The following is a 15297-nucleotide window of genomic DNA, read 5'->3' on the forward strand; positions in this document are numbered from 1 at the left end:
CTGGGATCTGTGGACCCTATTCGGCGCGATAAGGGGGCAATTGTGATCCGCGTATTTCGCACGTGGAAAACTCTGCGCAACAATCGCGGCGCCCGGCTAGATTGCGCGACGCAATATCCACCGTGATTATGTCGGCCGTCATATCTCGCGGACATAATTGAATTTGCAACGGTGAAGTTGCTCTGATTTTCTTTCGTCCACCCACCCGCACTACAGCGGCATAAATAGATATTTCCATTCGTCCGAGATATGAAATTCGCTTATTTGCGGAAATCTTTGACAAAGTTGGCCTAAAAATTAAAATCGCATAGTTAATGTATTATAACTTTATCATCGATTATCGTAATTTTGAAGTCTTGTCAATCTTTTATTAATGTGGTACCCGGAAACTAGGATTTTCTATAATACTTTAAAAGCTTTTTTAGATGGCCTAGCGTTAGACACATTACAAGTCCTCGAAGTCCTTTACAGATCCAATTTAGCAGCTTTGTAATTTCGGAAGAAATTAGATTTCTCATTGAAATGTCGATAGTTTTCAAAAAAGATTTTGTCTTCAAACTGGGATACTATGTTTTCTGCAGTGTCGATAAAACCGAAGTCGATAAGCAAATTGCGGTTATTAGAGTACAAGTTTGTAAAGTATTTAATTTAAAACAAAATAAAATTTGGTTTATTCAGTTTTTTAATAGCAAAAATTCTTTGATTAGTTAGCAGTAAATTTTCGTAAAGCTATCCGCGCGGTTTGGTAAGCACACTCAGAGTGTTTAATTTCATAAATTTCATTCAAGTCGAAATTCTTATTCGTTTAATGCACGCGATAAGTGTGCGGATCGGTCAATTTTTAATGCATTAATTATGAGCGAGAGAGGAGTTTGTCGGCTTAAAAACAGGAAATGCGTTTGATTAAAAGTAGCAGTAAAAGAAGGTCGGAAGGAAAAGCGACGTGAGTTCAATTTACGGTCGACAAAGCGCTCGCTCTCCCTTCTTTCTTTCTTTCCTTCCTTCCTTCCTTCCTTCCTTCCTTCCTTCCGCCGATTCCTCGTGTCTCTTCGTGCAGCACGAAAAGTCTGTTTCAGAAAAGTTGCAAAGGCACTTTTATGACGCTACATCTCGCCGATATTTGTCAAACGTTTTCGACGTCTCGAATCTCTTTAATCTGCTGTTGCGATTTCGTCCAGCCAGTTAGAAAGTGAAAGAGTAAATTATTACTTTTGATGCTATGAGAGCTAGGTGGCACGAGAAATACAGTTTGTATATTGAAATTTATAAAATTTTAATTATTTGATAAATTGAATATATTTAAAGAATCTTGAAATTATATTAAAAATATTTATATAAAAAAGACAATAGATACTTTTATTAACGAAAACTGATTTTTTATTAAATCTTTTTGACTATTAATAAAAAATATTTTAATACTGTATATAATTTAATATACAAGCTACAAATAAAATTTTTATCAAAGCAAAGTATTAGTATATGATCGATAAAATTCAACAGTGGAATCTAAAAATTTTTTTAGATTTGTTTTAAAAATGATTACTCTCGCGCAAGATGCTATGAGAGCTAGATGCTACGAGAAACAGTTTGTATATTGAGATTGGACAGAATTTTCATTTAAAGATTTTAAGAATTTTAATTATTTGATGAATTGAATAAATTTAAAGAATCTCGAAATTATATTAAAAATATTTATGCAAAAAAGACAATGGATACTTTTATTAACAAAAATTATTATAATTATTTACTAAATCTTTTTGATTATTGATAAAAATATTTTAATACTATATATATTTTGATATGCAAGCTACAAATAAAATTTTTATCAAAGCAAAGTATTAGTACGTTATGGAATCCAATAGTGGAAGCTAACAATTTTTTTACATTTGTTTTTTGTTTAAAAAAATAGATAAATAAAACATAGAAATAATTCAATATTTATGACTTAAATTTGAAAATAATTTTCTGTAAACGAACATTTTTGTCTAAAAATTTCTTGCAGCAATTTCTTTTATAAAGATTTTTATTATTCTATTTATTAACAAGGAAGGTCACAGACGTATTCTTCTCCGATTTTGATGAGTTTCTAATATGTTGTTGTTTAGATAAAGAAAAGAGCCTGTATTTTTTTATACGTGCTTATACATTTTTAAAGGGTAAAACATTTCTTACAAGAAAATCAGATATTCTCTTTTGAATATCGTCAGAACTATAAGAGATAGAAAAATGTTTCAAATAAAAATTGTATGGTTTTAAGAATACTTTACAATAGTAATACATTTTTTTGTTTTTTAGGTATTCTGTAATTTAATTTGTAAAATGCTTAATTTTTAATTTCAAATTTAACAAAAAATTTATTATTAAATATAAGTTGATAAAAATTATATGTTTAATTAATATCATTATAATATAAAAATAATAACAATCTATCCAGTTTGAATATAAATGTTAGTCACAATTGAAATTTTGTTTTATTAATAAAAAATTAATGAATTATATATGTAATATTTGTAATGTAATCAATTTAATGAAAGTATGTTCTATTATAATTAACAAAAAAATATTATTTTTAACTAGAAATATTCATACAAGAACGGTATTATTACAAAAAGAAAAGAAATTATATACATACATGTATATATGAAATCTACTCATGTGCGCTTGGTATCATTCAGTATTAAAGCATTTCAAAATAGTAGAACGGCTGGAAAAGGCAGATAAGGAAGCATGTAAAATAGACAATTGTGTAAACAAATACAAAGCCCTAAATCCTGCGAACAGTGTAACACAGTTTGAATTCACATTTATTTGAGGAGATCTACACCCGTAGATCATTGACAAATTTTAAATTCTTCTTTAATTTAATAAAAGTAATTTTTCAATCTTTTGCTGTCTAATCCGGCTTATGTATAAAGTTTACATTAAAGAAGCGAAAATACATTAAGCAAGGGATTAGTAGTTACTTTTGAGAAATCCGCATTTAGAGATTTAATATAGCGGAAGCAGTATTTACTCTCGCAAAATCGTATTTAAAGACACCAAAGTGAATATAAAATTTTCAAACAACGTTTTATAATTCTCAAAGGTACTTTGAAAACGGTAGTGCGGAACGCACTGGCTTTTAAATGATATTTTTCTGCCGTGATGTACTTTCGTCTTCTCATCAGTTGTTTGCACACATGGAGAGTACGAGCTGTGCTGTTTCCTCTCTAATCCTTCTTCCTTTTGTCTCTATCTAACTTCTACAAAGTTTTAGTGATTAGCATATTTACAAAAAGCACCGGTTCTGCATCCAGCTTGCGAGACCAGACCTGTAACAAAGCGCGACTGAGATTAATTTTTGATGCATCTCTCTCTCTCTCTCTCTCTCTCTTGCTCGGCGTATGGAAATGTTTTCTAGTCGCCCTAGCCGGATCACTTAAATTCAACGCGGAAGCTATAGGCTACCACGGATAATTATTACGGAATTAAAATGCAAATGGTGCTCATAGAAAGGAAAGTTTGTATACAGAGGGTCTGCGCTTCAACGGAACATTGTTTACGTTACGTTCAATCAAAACGAATTGACGCAAGGTAGATTACGCCGTAATTCATATGAATTTTAATTCATAAAGATTTAATAAGCATTAATGTCGGATGCATTCTAATTACTCAGCGGATTCTCCATTTACGTCTCGTTATTAATTGATCCATTAGCAATATTACATCTTCATATGCTTTTGAGCGTAATGAAATGAACAGAAGCACGAAGAGGAAGAACCGATTCATATCGGTTTGAGATAAAAAATGATGTATTATATCTTTTAAATCTCCATTTCGAATTTATATGTATAATTACAGTAATCTATGTAATATTAAAATAATTAAAACTAAACTAAACATAATCATATTATAATAAAGAAAGTCAGATAGAAAATTAAATAAAATCTACTTAATTCAATATTTTCATTTTTGAAAAATATTGAAAAGATTAAAACTACAGTAAAACAGTTGTTAATGAGACTTAACTAAAAAATACATATTATATATAATATAATGTAACATATCTTATAAAAATGCACATATTTTCTTTTCAGTTTTTCCTCTTCAAGATAAAATTCGTGAACTGTGTATACTCGTCTCTGTCACAGACAAAAGGATACGCGACGGAAACTATCGGACTAAAGACTAGTTGGGATCTCGGACGACGCGCATCTCCTGCGTGTACAATTGTCGCGCCGTTGCGCGCAAAATACATCAATTCGCCTTAGCGTCTTCTCGCGGGATAGGAAACGTCTGCGTCTTGTTGCAAGAAACTCTCCTAGATGTAATTTCCATGTCATCTTGTTGCACGCAATTTATGCGCGTCCCACCGACCGCTTCCCGCGCAATTTAAATTGGATTGCTGGCGTGGCGTGAAGCGTGAACGCGAATTAATCTCGAGATTAATTAGCGAAAATACATTTAAACGGCCGCTATCCGTCCGCGAGAATGTCGAGCGACGGATGAGACGTGGCGTCGCCGGCTGCGCGTCACGTAGCCATGAATAATCCTCTTCATCCGTCTCCCACGCATCACAGAGCGTGGAGTAGAAGCGCTTGGAAGACGCTTGTACGTATCGGGTATTCCGGACTCTTACCATCACAATCTAGCAATCGCAGATTTCATTCAAAAATTGGAGTAACATTTTCCTTAACTGAAATTTAACGCCAGATCTTTACTTGTCACAAGTTCCCAGTTTGCAACAATAAACTCTTTTTGATCCTTTTGAATCTTCTTAAATCCATTTTATCATTTATCTATTTAAATTAATTTAAGAGATGACACTTATTATTTGCTCAAGTCCTCTTAGGATTTTACTCCCAGGATTCATTACGTAACGCAATCATTATGTAACATTCTCTATGTAACGTAATAATAACGCAATGAAAAAATAACGTAATAAAAGTATGCACTGTAAATAAAAAAAAATTGTAAATAAAAAAATCGTATGTACGATATACGTATTATATATTGTATATGTGATGTATATTACACATGCGGCGTGTTGAAGTAAACGGATAAACCGGAGGCGTAATTATAGCGACGTGAGAAGCTTCGCAAATTTCAGCCAATTATAATGAACCTTTGCGGTTGTAGCGAGACAAAGGTATTCATATGTCGAGTACGATGGATGTAATGAGGTTGCCAGACGGTTATGCATATACGTTTCGCGTGCACGTGTGTTTTACACTCGGTTTGATGTCAGCGTGAAATATGGAACGTTGTCTCTGGAGTTGAACAGAGCGTGAACGTTGACGGTTTTTGTCGCGAATATATTCGGGCGTTAAAGTTCCTTGGAAATTTTTTTCCCACGTCCGTCGCGAAAACGAATTCAAAATTTTCGACAAATATGATAATGCGTGCTAATGTCGAACTGAAACAGAAATGAAACGTCCGAAAGTGTTGAAAAGTTTGTAACTGCCCATACTTCATTTGAAATGCATACTGCTTTGAAATGAACGGTCACGTGCACGCCGTAGATGGATTAAATTCTACAAAATACATAAAGCTGCTTTCAATGAAATGAGCTTTTGTGCAAATGCCGACGATATCTTGAAACAGATAGAATGTAATGTTAATTTGTAGTCGCATACATTCGTTACATTACGTCAAAATTACTGAATACGATCAATATACACATATTGTCAATATTATTAATTTAACAATTATATATTTCATCTCTGTTTATAATTTTGCTTTGAGATTAAACTTAAAATAAGGAATAATAATTTTTATATAATTATGTCCCTAATATCTTTAATTAAATACCATAATTAATGTTTTAAAGGCAGAAAAGTAAAAAATATTTTTATCTCATTATACAAATACAAGTAAGTTTTAGAATTTAATATTTTCTATGATATATTTGTTGCTTTAGTATTATTGATAATATATGATTTTATTTAATTTTTTAAATGTAATAACAAGATTATTTATTTTATTTATTATATATTTATATAATTGTAGACAATTAAAAAATCAAAAATTAAAATCAGAGCCAATTGAAAATAGAGTCATGTAAATAATTTAAATTTCATAATATGATACGTCAAATTTACAGATACTTTTATTTAATATTATTTAGTAAGTTAAGAAATACAACATAAAATAAATATACGTGGAAAGAGAAATAAATAAATTAAAAAATATGTAAAAATATGGAGTAGGGAAGGCAGATGGAAATCGACGCAGTTATTAGTACGTAATTTTTAATTTTCACATAATCTACTTTATTCTCACGCAATAGATGTCAAACGTTTCGAGAGGCTATCTTTTTTAGCTATCTTCAGTGACAATTATGTTATAAACTCTCGCTTGTTTTTTAAGTGTATATCCTTCCGCGGTTGGTGGGCGAGGAAGCCAGTTATCAATACCTCCGACTGCTGACCATGCAGTTGAAGAGCTGCATGGAAGGGCAAATTGTATATCCTCCAACGTAGTAATTCGCACAATTCGTATAATCGCAGAGATAAAATTGTATAAATAACGATAATAAAATAAATAAATAATAAAAGTGTATAAATTAGTCAGAAATTAAAATTAAAAAAAAATGAACGTGAACAAGAGATAAAACTAGTTTCGTAGTAGAACTGTACATGTCAAAATTCGTGCGAATAATGGAAATCGTGCAAACCATATAGACATACGAGTTAATGATTAAGATTACATATTTTGTAAATGATATAAGAAACTTATACAAGAGATCGACAAGACATTGAAAAATTGAAACAAATTTTGAAATTAAATATAATTTATAATATAAATTAGTTTTTCTTAATTTTTATCAAGAAATCGTGTAAAAAATCATGAATTTTAGCATTTTCTATTGTAAACAGCGTCTCTCGATTAATTCTCGATTACATTTCGGTATTTGATTCATTATTATGATAAATTTTAATTTTTCAATATAGCTTGTACATAGTAATTTATTAATAAAGGTGGACATTTGAACAATTGGTGAAATGAATCATATTTTCGGCGAAGTCATTGTTTTGTTTAAAAGTATAATATGTGTCACGATCTTGTCTTCAATTTTCCAAGTATGCTACAATTACGGTGAATTGCTTTCAATCAAACTCGATTATACTACCAGGATGTACCAAGTCCAATTCTAGTGTGTACAAGGTTAAAACAATTTATCACGTGTCACGGAACATTACAGTTTTAAGTTCAAGTTGGAATTCAAATCAATGGGCATCACGTCGCGCGGATGAAGCTGACATGATATACGGAGCGCATATATAAATCTGATTAAGAAGAAGGAGCTCTCATTTTGCATTCGACACTATTCGCATCGTATCATGTGGTTCCATCTGACTTTTGTCCTAGTCAGTAAGTAGACATCAATATTATAAGCAACATTAATTTCTACGAAAATTGTAATATTATTTCCCATTGTTTAATGTGTTTTTAAAAAAATGTTTTTTTCACGTGTAAAATAAAATAATTTTTGAGGATTTAAAACTTTTACAGTTTCCTTTTTTACTGTTATGATTTATGCAAAATTATGGAAGTTCATTTCTCCCTTTAATAATTTCACAAATTTCTTATTAGTAAAATTAATAATATAATAATTTATATATTATAGAATTTAATGTAATCAATAGCAGTTACATTAAGACAAAAATATATATACAGAAATAAGAATTTAGAAATACTATTTACACACATATAAAAATCAGCAATATAATAAAATTCTGTACATTTATCTTTTAATCTAAATTTACAAGTTTCATTTATTAAAACATGCTTGTAAAAAATGATAATTCTTTCTTTTGGTAGTTGGAGCGGCCGTAGCCAATGCTTACCCTCGTGCTTGGGGAACTGGAAATGAATATCATTATCTTATAGAAAGTCGGACATTTACGGTCTTGAACAAACTAGCTGGACAATATTCTGGGATTTTGATAAAAGGTGGTCTTACCATTCAGGAATCATGGCAGGATAGGCTAGAAGCTGTGGTTTCTGAGACACGGTATGCTACCGTGAACAAAGTATTGCTGAGTATTTGGGATGACATTGCCGACATTGAGTTTCGCGAGCTTTCATTGTCGCGAAAACCCTTCGAGATCAAGCTCAAGAATGGAGTGATCCGGGATGTGTTGTTTGACAAGGATGTGCCTACTTGGGAAGTGAATTTGCTAAAGAGTATTGTAAGTCAATTACAGATTGACATAGACGGCGAGAATGTGATAGTGGGAGACCGAAAGGGCAATAAGATGCCTGACGACAATCAACCCTTTGGTACATTTAAAGTCATGGAGGACTCCGTCGGAGGCAAATGCGAAGTCATTTACAATATTGCACCAGTGCAATATAAAGATCATATACCAGTATCCTTGCCATCTCTCGATAAGGATGGTCGACAATTCGGTATTACGAAAACGAAGAATTACAACAGATGCGAGCAGCGAATGGCTTACCATTCTGGTATAATTGGCAAAATGAAACCAGAATCTAACGACGAACTTTTTACGGTAAGTTAGATTTTGACAGATAAGAACTGTCACTACATTCGTTGATAAAATTTTATATGATTGAGGACTGTACGAAGAATAAGAGATTTAGCGAAACTCTCTCGCTTCAAATTTACCTATATTCCTGTATGTATGCTAATTCAAATAAAAATGTACGCAACAGTGAAGGAGAGTAAAATTTATTATGCAATTGTATATTTGTTACAGAGATCATCTACGTCTAATATTATCATCTCGGGCAACCTGAAACGTTTCACTATTAAATCGTCCGTGATGACGGACGAAATAGTTATGAATTCTAAAATTCACGATACGTACTCTGGCGCTGTCTACAGTAGTATGAATCTAACTTTAGTCAAAACAAGCCTGATCGCCAATCCTATGCGAGCCAGCAATGTCGTGTCAACCGGAAACTTAGTGTATACTTACAACAATCCGTTCTCTAGCCAACTCAAACGGAGTAGCAGCTCTTCAAGTAGCTCGAGCTCTAACAGCGAGGAGCACGATTACTTGCAACCTAAACCAAAATTGGACGAGGCTCCGGAGAGTCCACTGTTGCCCTATTTCATTGGATACAATGGCAGGAGCATCCAAACGTCCGAAGAGAATTATGATGTGGTAGCGGCCCGCCTGATCAGTCAAATAACCGAGGAAATTGAATATCTTGCTGTTGATCTTTTAAAACATCCATTCACCGAGACTTTAGAGCGATTCACAATTCTGGTTAGATTGATTCGCACTATGAATACCAAACAGATTGGTGAGGTAGAGTATAATCTACTGGAATTGGTATACCACGACAATCGGAAGGATAAAGTTACTCGTGAAGAGGATCAGAAATTATACAACCAAACTCTATGGGATGTTTTTCGTCACGCCATCGCGGATGCCGGAACTGGTCCAGCTCTTATCACCATTAAAAATTGGATAAAGAACGGGAAACTCGAGGGCATACAAGCGGCACAGATTATTTCGAAAATTCCTAAAACTGCGCTCGCACCTACGGCAGAATATCTTACAGCATTTTTCGTAAGTGTTCAGTACATAGTATACGAATGTATAGTGTCATTATATGTATACTATACGAATAGTATACGATATGCTATTATATACTATATAGTATAGTGCTCTGAAATGTTTCTTAAGTAATATATAGAAAGTGTTTTATATAATTTTGGGTTTAATGGATAATTTCATCTTTTGATCATATATAACGTAAAAATTTCAAGTTAATCTGTCAAATTGCTTTAGTATCTGATAGCACTTCAAAGTTGCTGTGTTTGGCATTTCTAGAAAAGTAGAAAAAACTGAAATTTGAGCAAATTTTTTTTCTTGAAAAATAAAACAGTTATTCTCCAAAAAACATCCAACTCGAATTTTATAATATTTCGGAAACCGTTTTATCAAAAAGAAAAATCACTGTTTGAATTTCAGTTCTTTCCATTTTTCTAGAAATGTCAAGCTGTTAAATATAAACTATATTTAATATAAACTATATTTAATAGACCAACTTAAAATATATTTATGTTATAAATTATAATCTTATAAAGAATAAAATTCTTTGAACCTAAAATCATATGAAAGGTTACGTTATGTCACTTAAGAAAGGAGTTCATGCATATTAGGCGATTTGGGAAGCACGCGGAGAATGTTGGGTTCACCTTTTTTCACATTTTAAACAGAAAAAAGCAATTATTGATTTTATCACTTTGTTGAACTATGTCTGTGAACTTCTCTTTGTTTTTATAAAAATATGTTTCGATGTTACTTAAGTCCTCATCCTTTCTTATCAGGGCTTGAGAATCTGCAAGTTACCTTAAGTTATGTATACATTTTAACTTTTACATCGAAATATTTTAAAATGTATAAAAGATGCAGAAAAATGTTTTAGATAAAAGTAATACATATAGTATAGTTAACGTATCGCTGCGCTTACGAAACTGTAATTAAAAGATTTTCTTATTTTTAAAACCTCCTTTTTCTTGCTCGAATTTTTGGCCACCTCTTCCGTCCTTTATTAATTAATTCCGAGCGGTTTTCAAATATTATTTAAATAATTATATAATCCTACATAAAAAAATGACGGTACCCTTGAATGATCTTAAAAATTGATTTCTTTCGAAAATTATTTTTCCTTTTTTAGACTGTATTATTTTTATCAAAAACATTTTTCCGCATTATTTATACTTTTCGAGATATTTCGATGCAAAAGTTAAAATGTATACATAATGTAGAAATCGGGGGATGGTTTATGGAATAAATTTACAACCGATTCTACATGAAATTAAAGAATATATATATATTGAAAAAATGTACAAGGATCACATGCGTGATTAATAGTCCGCACGCTAGCCAAATTTAACAAAGACTCACTACTCGCATCTTGCCACGTCGTGGGACAACGACAAAGGACGAAGAGGGGAGACAAAGCAATTCCCAGCGCTATTTGGGCGCGTAACATAAAATAAAAAGAAATCGAAAGAACTTAGAAAGAAATATTAGAATTGTCATCAAAACTTCCTTACAATAACTTAAGGTAACTTGTAGATTTTCAAGTCCTGATGAGAAAAAAATGAGAAATTAAATAGCATAAAAACATATTTTTATAAAAACAAAAAGAAATTCACAGACATGGTTTGATAAAATGATAAAATCAGTCGTTGTTTTTTTTCTGTTTAAAATAGAAAAAAATATTTCCCGGATATGAGGACAATTTTAACTACGATTTTTTGATTCAGCAAGTGAAATTGAGTAAGAAAAAAGAACTTAACGTTCCCCGTGTGTTTCCCAAATCACTTAAAACGTTTGAACTCCTTTTTGAACAATTCATGAATATTGAAACAGCGTGTAAGAAATTAAAAAATTAGAGAATCTCTTTAATCTTTTATCTCTTAAATCTCCCATCGTTCAAATACTTTTACCAGTAAATACAAATTATACGTAAACTAATTTTAACGTTTTATCTCTGTATAGGAACTGATTACTGATGAACAAGTAACGCAACAGAAATTTTTGAACACAACCGCACCTTTAGCATTTGCCGAATTGGCCCGTTACACCCTAAGTAACAAATCGTATATTTATTATCCAATCTACAGTTTTGGTCGTACGGCCTTCAAACATGACAATGCGATTCTTGAAAAGTATATCCCATATATGGGTGTACGATTGAGAGAAGCTATCAAGAAAGGCGACAGTCGTCAAATTCAAACGTACATTATGACATTGGGTAATTTCGGTCATCCAAAAATACTCTCCATTTTTGAGCCGCATTTGGAGGGCACGTTGCCGGTATCAAAATTTCAACGTTTGATGATGGTCAAGTCGCTAAACAAACTAAGCGAAAACTTCCCGAGAGTAGCCAGATCCGTCGCTTACAAGATCTACATAAATGTAATGGAGGCCTACGAAATACGTTGCGCAGCTGTTTACATCATAATGAAGACCAATCCGCCCATGTCCATGTTGCAGCGAATGGCGGAATTCACTAATCAAGATGAGAATCCACATGTAAATTCTGCCGTTAAGACTAGCATAAATGCCCTCGCTGATTTGGAGCAACCGGAGTGGAAAGAGCTCGCTGACAAGGCGCGTATCGCTAGCAAGTCATTGAAGTCTGACATTGACGTTGAAAATTACTCTCAAAGCATCTTTAAGAAGATGAAAATCTCCTCCTTAAACACTGAGCAAACTGCCATCCTTCAGACGATTAGTAGCGACGATTCTGTTATATCTAGAGATGCATCTATTGATATATATCAATCTTACGGTGGTTTCAATCTACCTCTGTCGAGACTATCATACGCAACATCGAGCATCAAAAGCTTAATAAATATATGGTATCAGATGCCCTGGATGAGTTTGCCCACTTTGGATAACAAGAAATTGATTATTGTAGAAACTATTGAAAAGCTTGGTATTAAGCCCGAAGATGCAGAACCTTTTGAAGGAAATATCTTCTTTGACAGTCCATTAGGTTCAGATTTCCATCCGTACGACAATCAAACGTTTGAAGAAATCATCAATAGTAAGTATTCTGAAATTTATTTCTTAAATTCTTATTGTTGATTTCGGTAATGTAAATTGTTATTATTGTTGTATTACAGTGTTTATGAATTATGTTGCGTCAATGCAGATGTCACCATTACAAGTTTTTGAATCAAAAAATATAAATCGCCTATACCACTACGACATGACGTTGGGATTCCCGACTGAAACTGGTCTACCGTTCGTCTACACCTTAACGATACCGCAATTAATGAGAATTAGCAGAGAAGGATCTCACCAGGTCACAATCTCACAAACTGAACACTTTATGGAATTAAAGGCGGCGGGTCATATGATATTAAATGAAAAGTCTCAAAGCAGAATTGGCTTTGTGACGCCTTTCGAAAACAGGCACTACATTGCTGGCATCGATGTCAATACGCAGCTCTTTATACCAGCTGGTTTAAGTATTAAATATGGAGCGACGAAGAAATTAGAGCTAAAGATACAACCGCGTGAATATTATCAATACGGCGTCGGGCATGCAGCGATTCATCACAGCGTCGTTCCTTATACCGCAAAACATGACATTCTAGATTTCCAACCTGTAATTCTTAGCAATGACACACGACTAGTGCACACGAAGGAACCGCATGGAATGGAATTTTCGTTAGGTGGTGTGACGTTTACGGCAAAGGCTGATCTTATTGACAGTGAAGCGGCGAAGAAAACAGGAATTGAAGCCGCTACCGAGTTTTGTCAACTGTTTTATAAAAATCTTGGCGCTCGTTACAGAAGTTTCGACATAATCTTATCTCTTAAGGAAGCAGAAATAAACATGACTTACAATCAAGGGATACTCAATAATGTAAGAAATAGTTCGGAAGCAACAATTCCTGCATCAATTGACAAACGCCCGCAGAGCGAGGCGAGGAAAGAACAATTCCAACAGGAAATCAGCAAAGATATTAATTATCCAAATTCTTTTGGTCATATTTTTGATATAAGTGTTTTAGCTGATAATAACTACCACGTTTTTACCCTCGCTGTGCAAGAAAGCTTTGTAAAGGATAAGCTGCAGGCCCTTTTCTATTGGAATGTTCAATCGCCAAATGGAAATGTCTTCTCCGAGTTTTGTGCTGTTGGATACAAACAATCAACACAAAGCTTTCCTCTGAACTTTGAGAAAGCGATTGAGAAAATTCCGAATTATGAATATAAAGCTGAGATGCGATTTGGAAATTGTGCGAACGGAGAGACGATTAGACTCAAGGGAAATTGGACTCGCACTGACGATGTCGTGAAAATGGCAATGAAATCCGATATAGTCGAGAAGTGTCGGCAAGAGATAAAACAAGGCAACATTTGGCTACCGACTTGTCGAAAAGCCAGCGAATTAGTCGAACTGAAGGATCTTCTGAAAATATCAATAAACACGAATTCAGATCGTTTCTTTGCGTTTGCCAATGCAATGATCTTGAAGATAGCCGATCCTATGATGTACAACAATGAGACGAAGTCAAACTCGAGGCGTCTTGATAAGAACACTATCGATATGGAGATAAAATTGTCGATCGAAGATGATGATGCAAAAATCTCTTTGCGCACTTCGCAAACGGATTTGGCGTTTTCTCTGTCAAATATTTTTGAGTCTCCCGAAGATATTTCACTGAAGAAGTGTCTTAAGAAAAAATTACAAGGATGTAAGTTACAGAATTTCATAAAATATAGTATTTGATAAATATCAAAGTAAAAAAAGAATTTAATGTATTAATGGCATATTGATCGTTATAAAAATAAGATAATGTTTGAATTGTAATGCACAGTAACTGATGATTTTGCATTACTTTATAATCACAATCAAATTCGATCTTTGAACATTTTTTTAATTGTTGTTGATAATAATAATGGATAAAATGTCTTGTAAAATATTATTTAAATTATTTGTATCTATAAATATACATATGCATACATACATATATATATATATATATATATATTTTTTTTATACATGCATATGAAATATATTTATAATATTAAAATTGATTGTAACATTAGACTAACTATGAACATTTTTTCTTGCAGCTGTGTGCGCTCTCGATAAAACAAAAGTTGTTACTTTTGACGAAAAGGTCTATCCCTTGAAATTGGGAAAATGTTGGCATGTGATGATGACTACTTATCCAAAGCGGAATCCTCTTAACCCCGAAGAAACTTTAAGTATTCGGGAAGATATGAGTGTGATTGTCATGGCTCGAGAAATGGATGATAGTACTAAACAGATCCGGATAATCTTGAATGAAGATCAAGAAATTTATCTGCAGAAATCGAATGATCGCCTCGAAGCTACGGTTAACGGTCAGCCAGCTAACACTTCAAATCATGATAAAGTAGTCGTTGAAATCTATCAACTGGACGGAATGATCGTAGTTTATTCGCTATATAATCAAATCTACGCCGTGTATGACGGAGAACGTGTCCTACTTTATGTAAGTAAAGAAATAAAGCAAGTTTGTAATGTAAAATATTAGGAAATACACTTAGTTTTTGTCGGTTTTTTTTTAGAAAACGCATTTATTTCAATAAGAACTACATGAATTAATACCTTAGTCAAAGTATATTTTTTCTTTTCTGTTACTTTTTCCCATCTTTCTGACAAAAGTTGGATTTCGCGACTACAAAACGAGCTGACTTTTGAAGCAAGTCATGTATCCACTCATTTTCCTACTTGTTCGTAATTGAAAAAATCAGCGAGTGCATGTTGCATCGATTGGAAGAGATGATAATCCGATGGGGTCAAGTTTGGAGAATA

At 32.9% G+C, this 15297-nt stretch overlaps 1 protein-coding gene across 1 annotated transcript; it reads left to right on the top strand.

The window, feature by feature from the left end:
• Positions 1-7231: 7231 nt before the first annotated feature.
• Positions 7232-14995, top strand: LOC105461485 (vitellogenin-1-like; the record flags this gene model as incomplete). The annotated part of the gene is made up of 6 exons (XM_011707978.1): positions 7232-7353; positions 7804-8498; positions 8706-9527; positions 11472-12525; positions 12605-14188; positions 14571-14995. Coding segments are annotated over exons 1-6 (4611 nt in total), but the record flags the coding sequence as incomplete, so codon positions are not given.
• Positions 14996-15297: the final 302 nt, after the last annotated feature.

Source organism: Wasmannia auropunctata, unplaced genomic scaffold (assembly GCF_000956235.1).
Source record: "Wasmannia auropunctata unplaced genomic scaffold, wasmannia.A_1.0 LD286705.1, whole genome shotgun sequence".
NCBI lineage: Eukaryota > Metazoa > Arthropoda > Insecta > Hymenoptera > Formicidae > Wasmannia > Wasmannia auropunctata.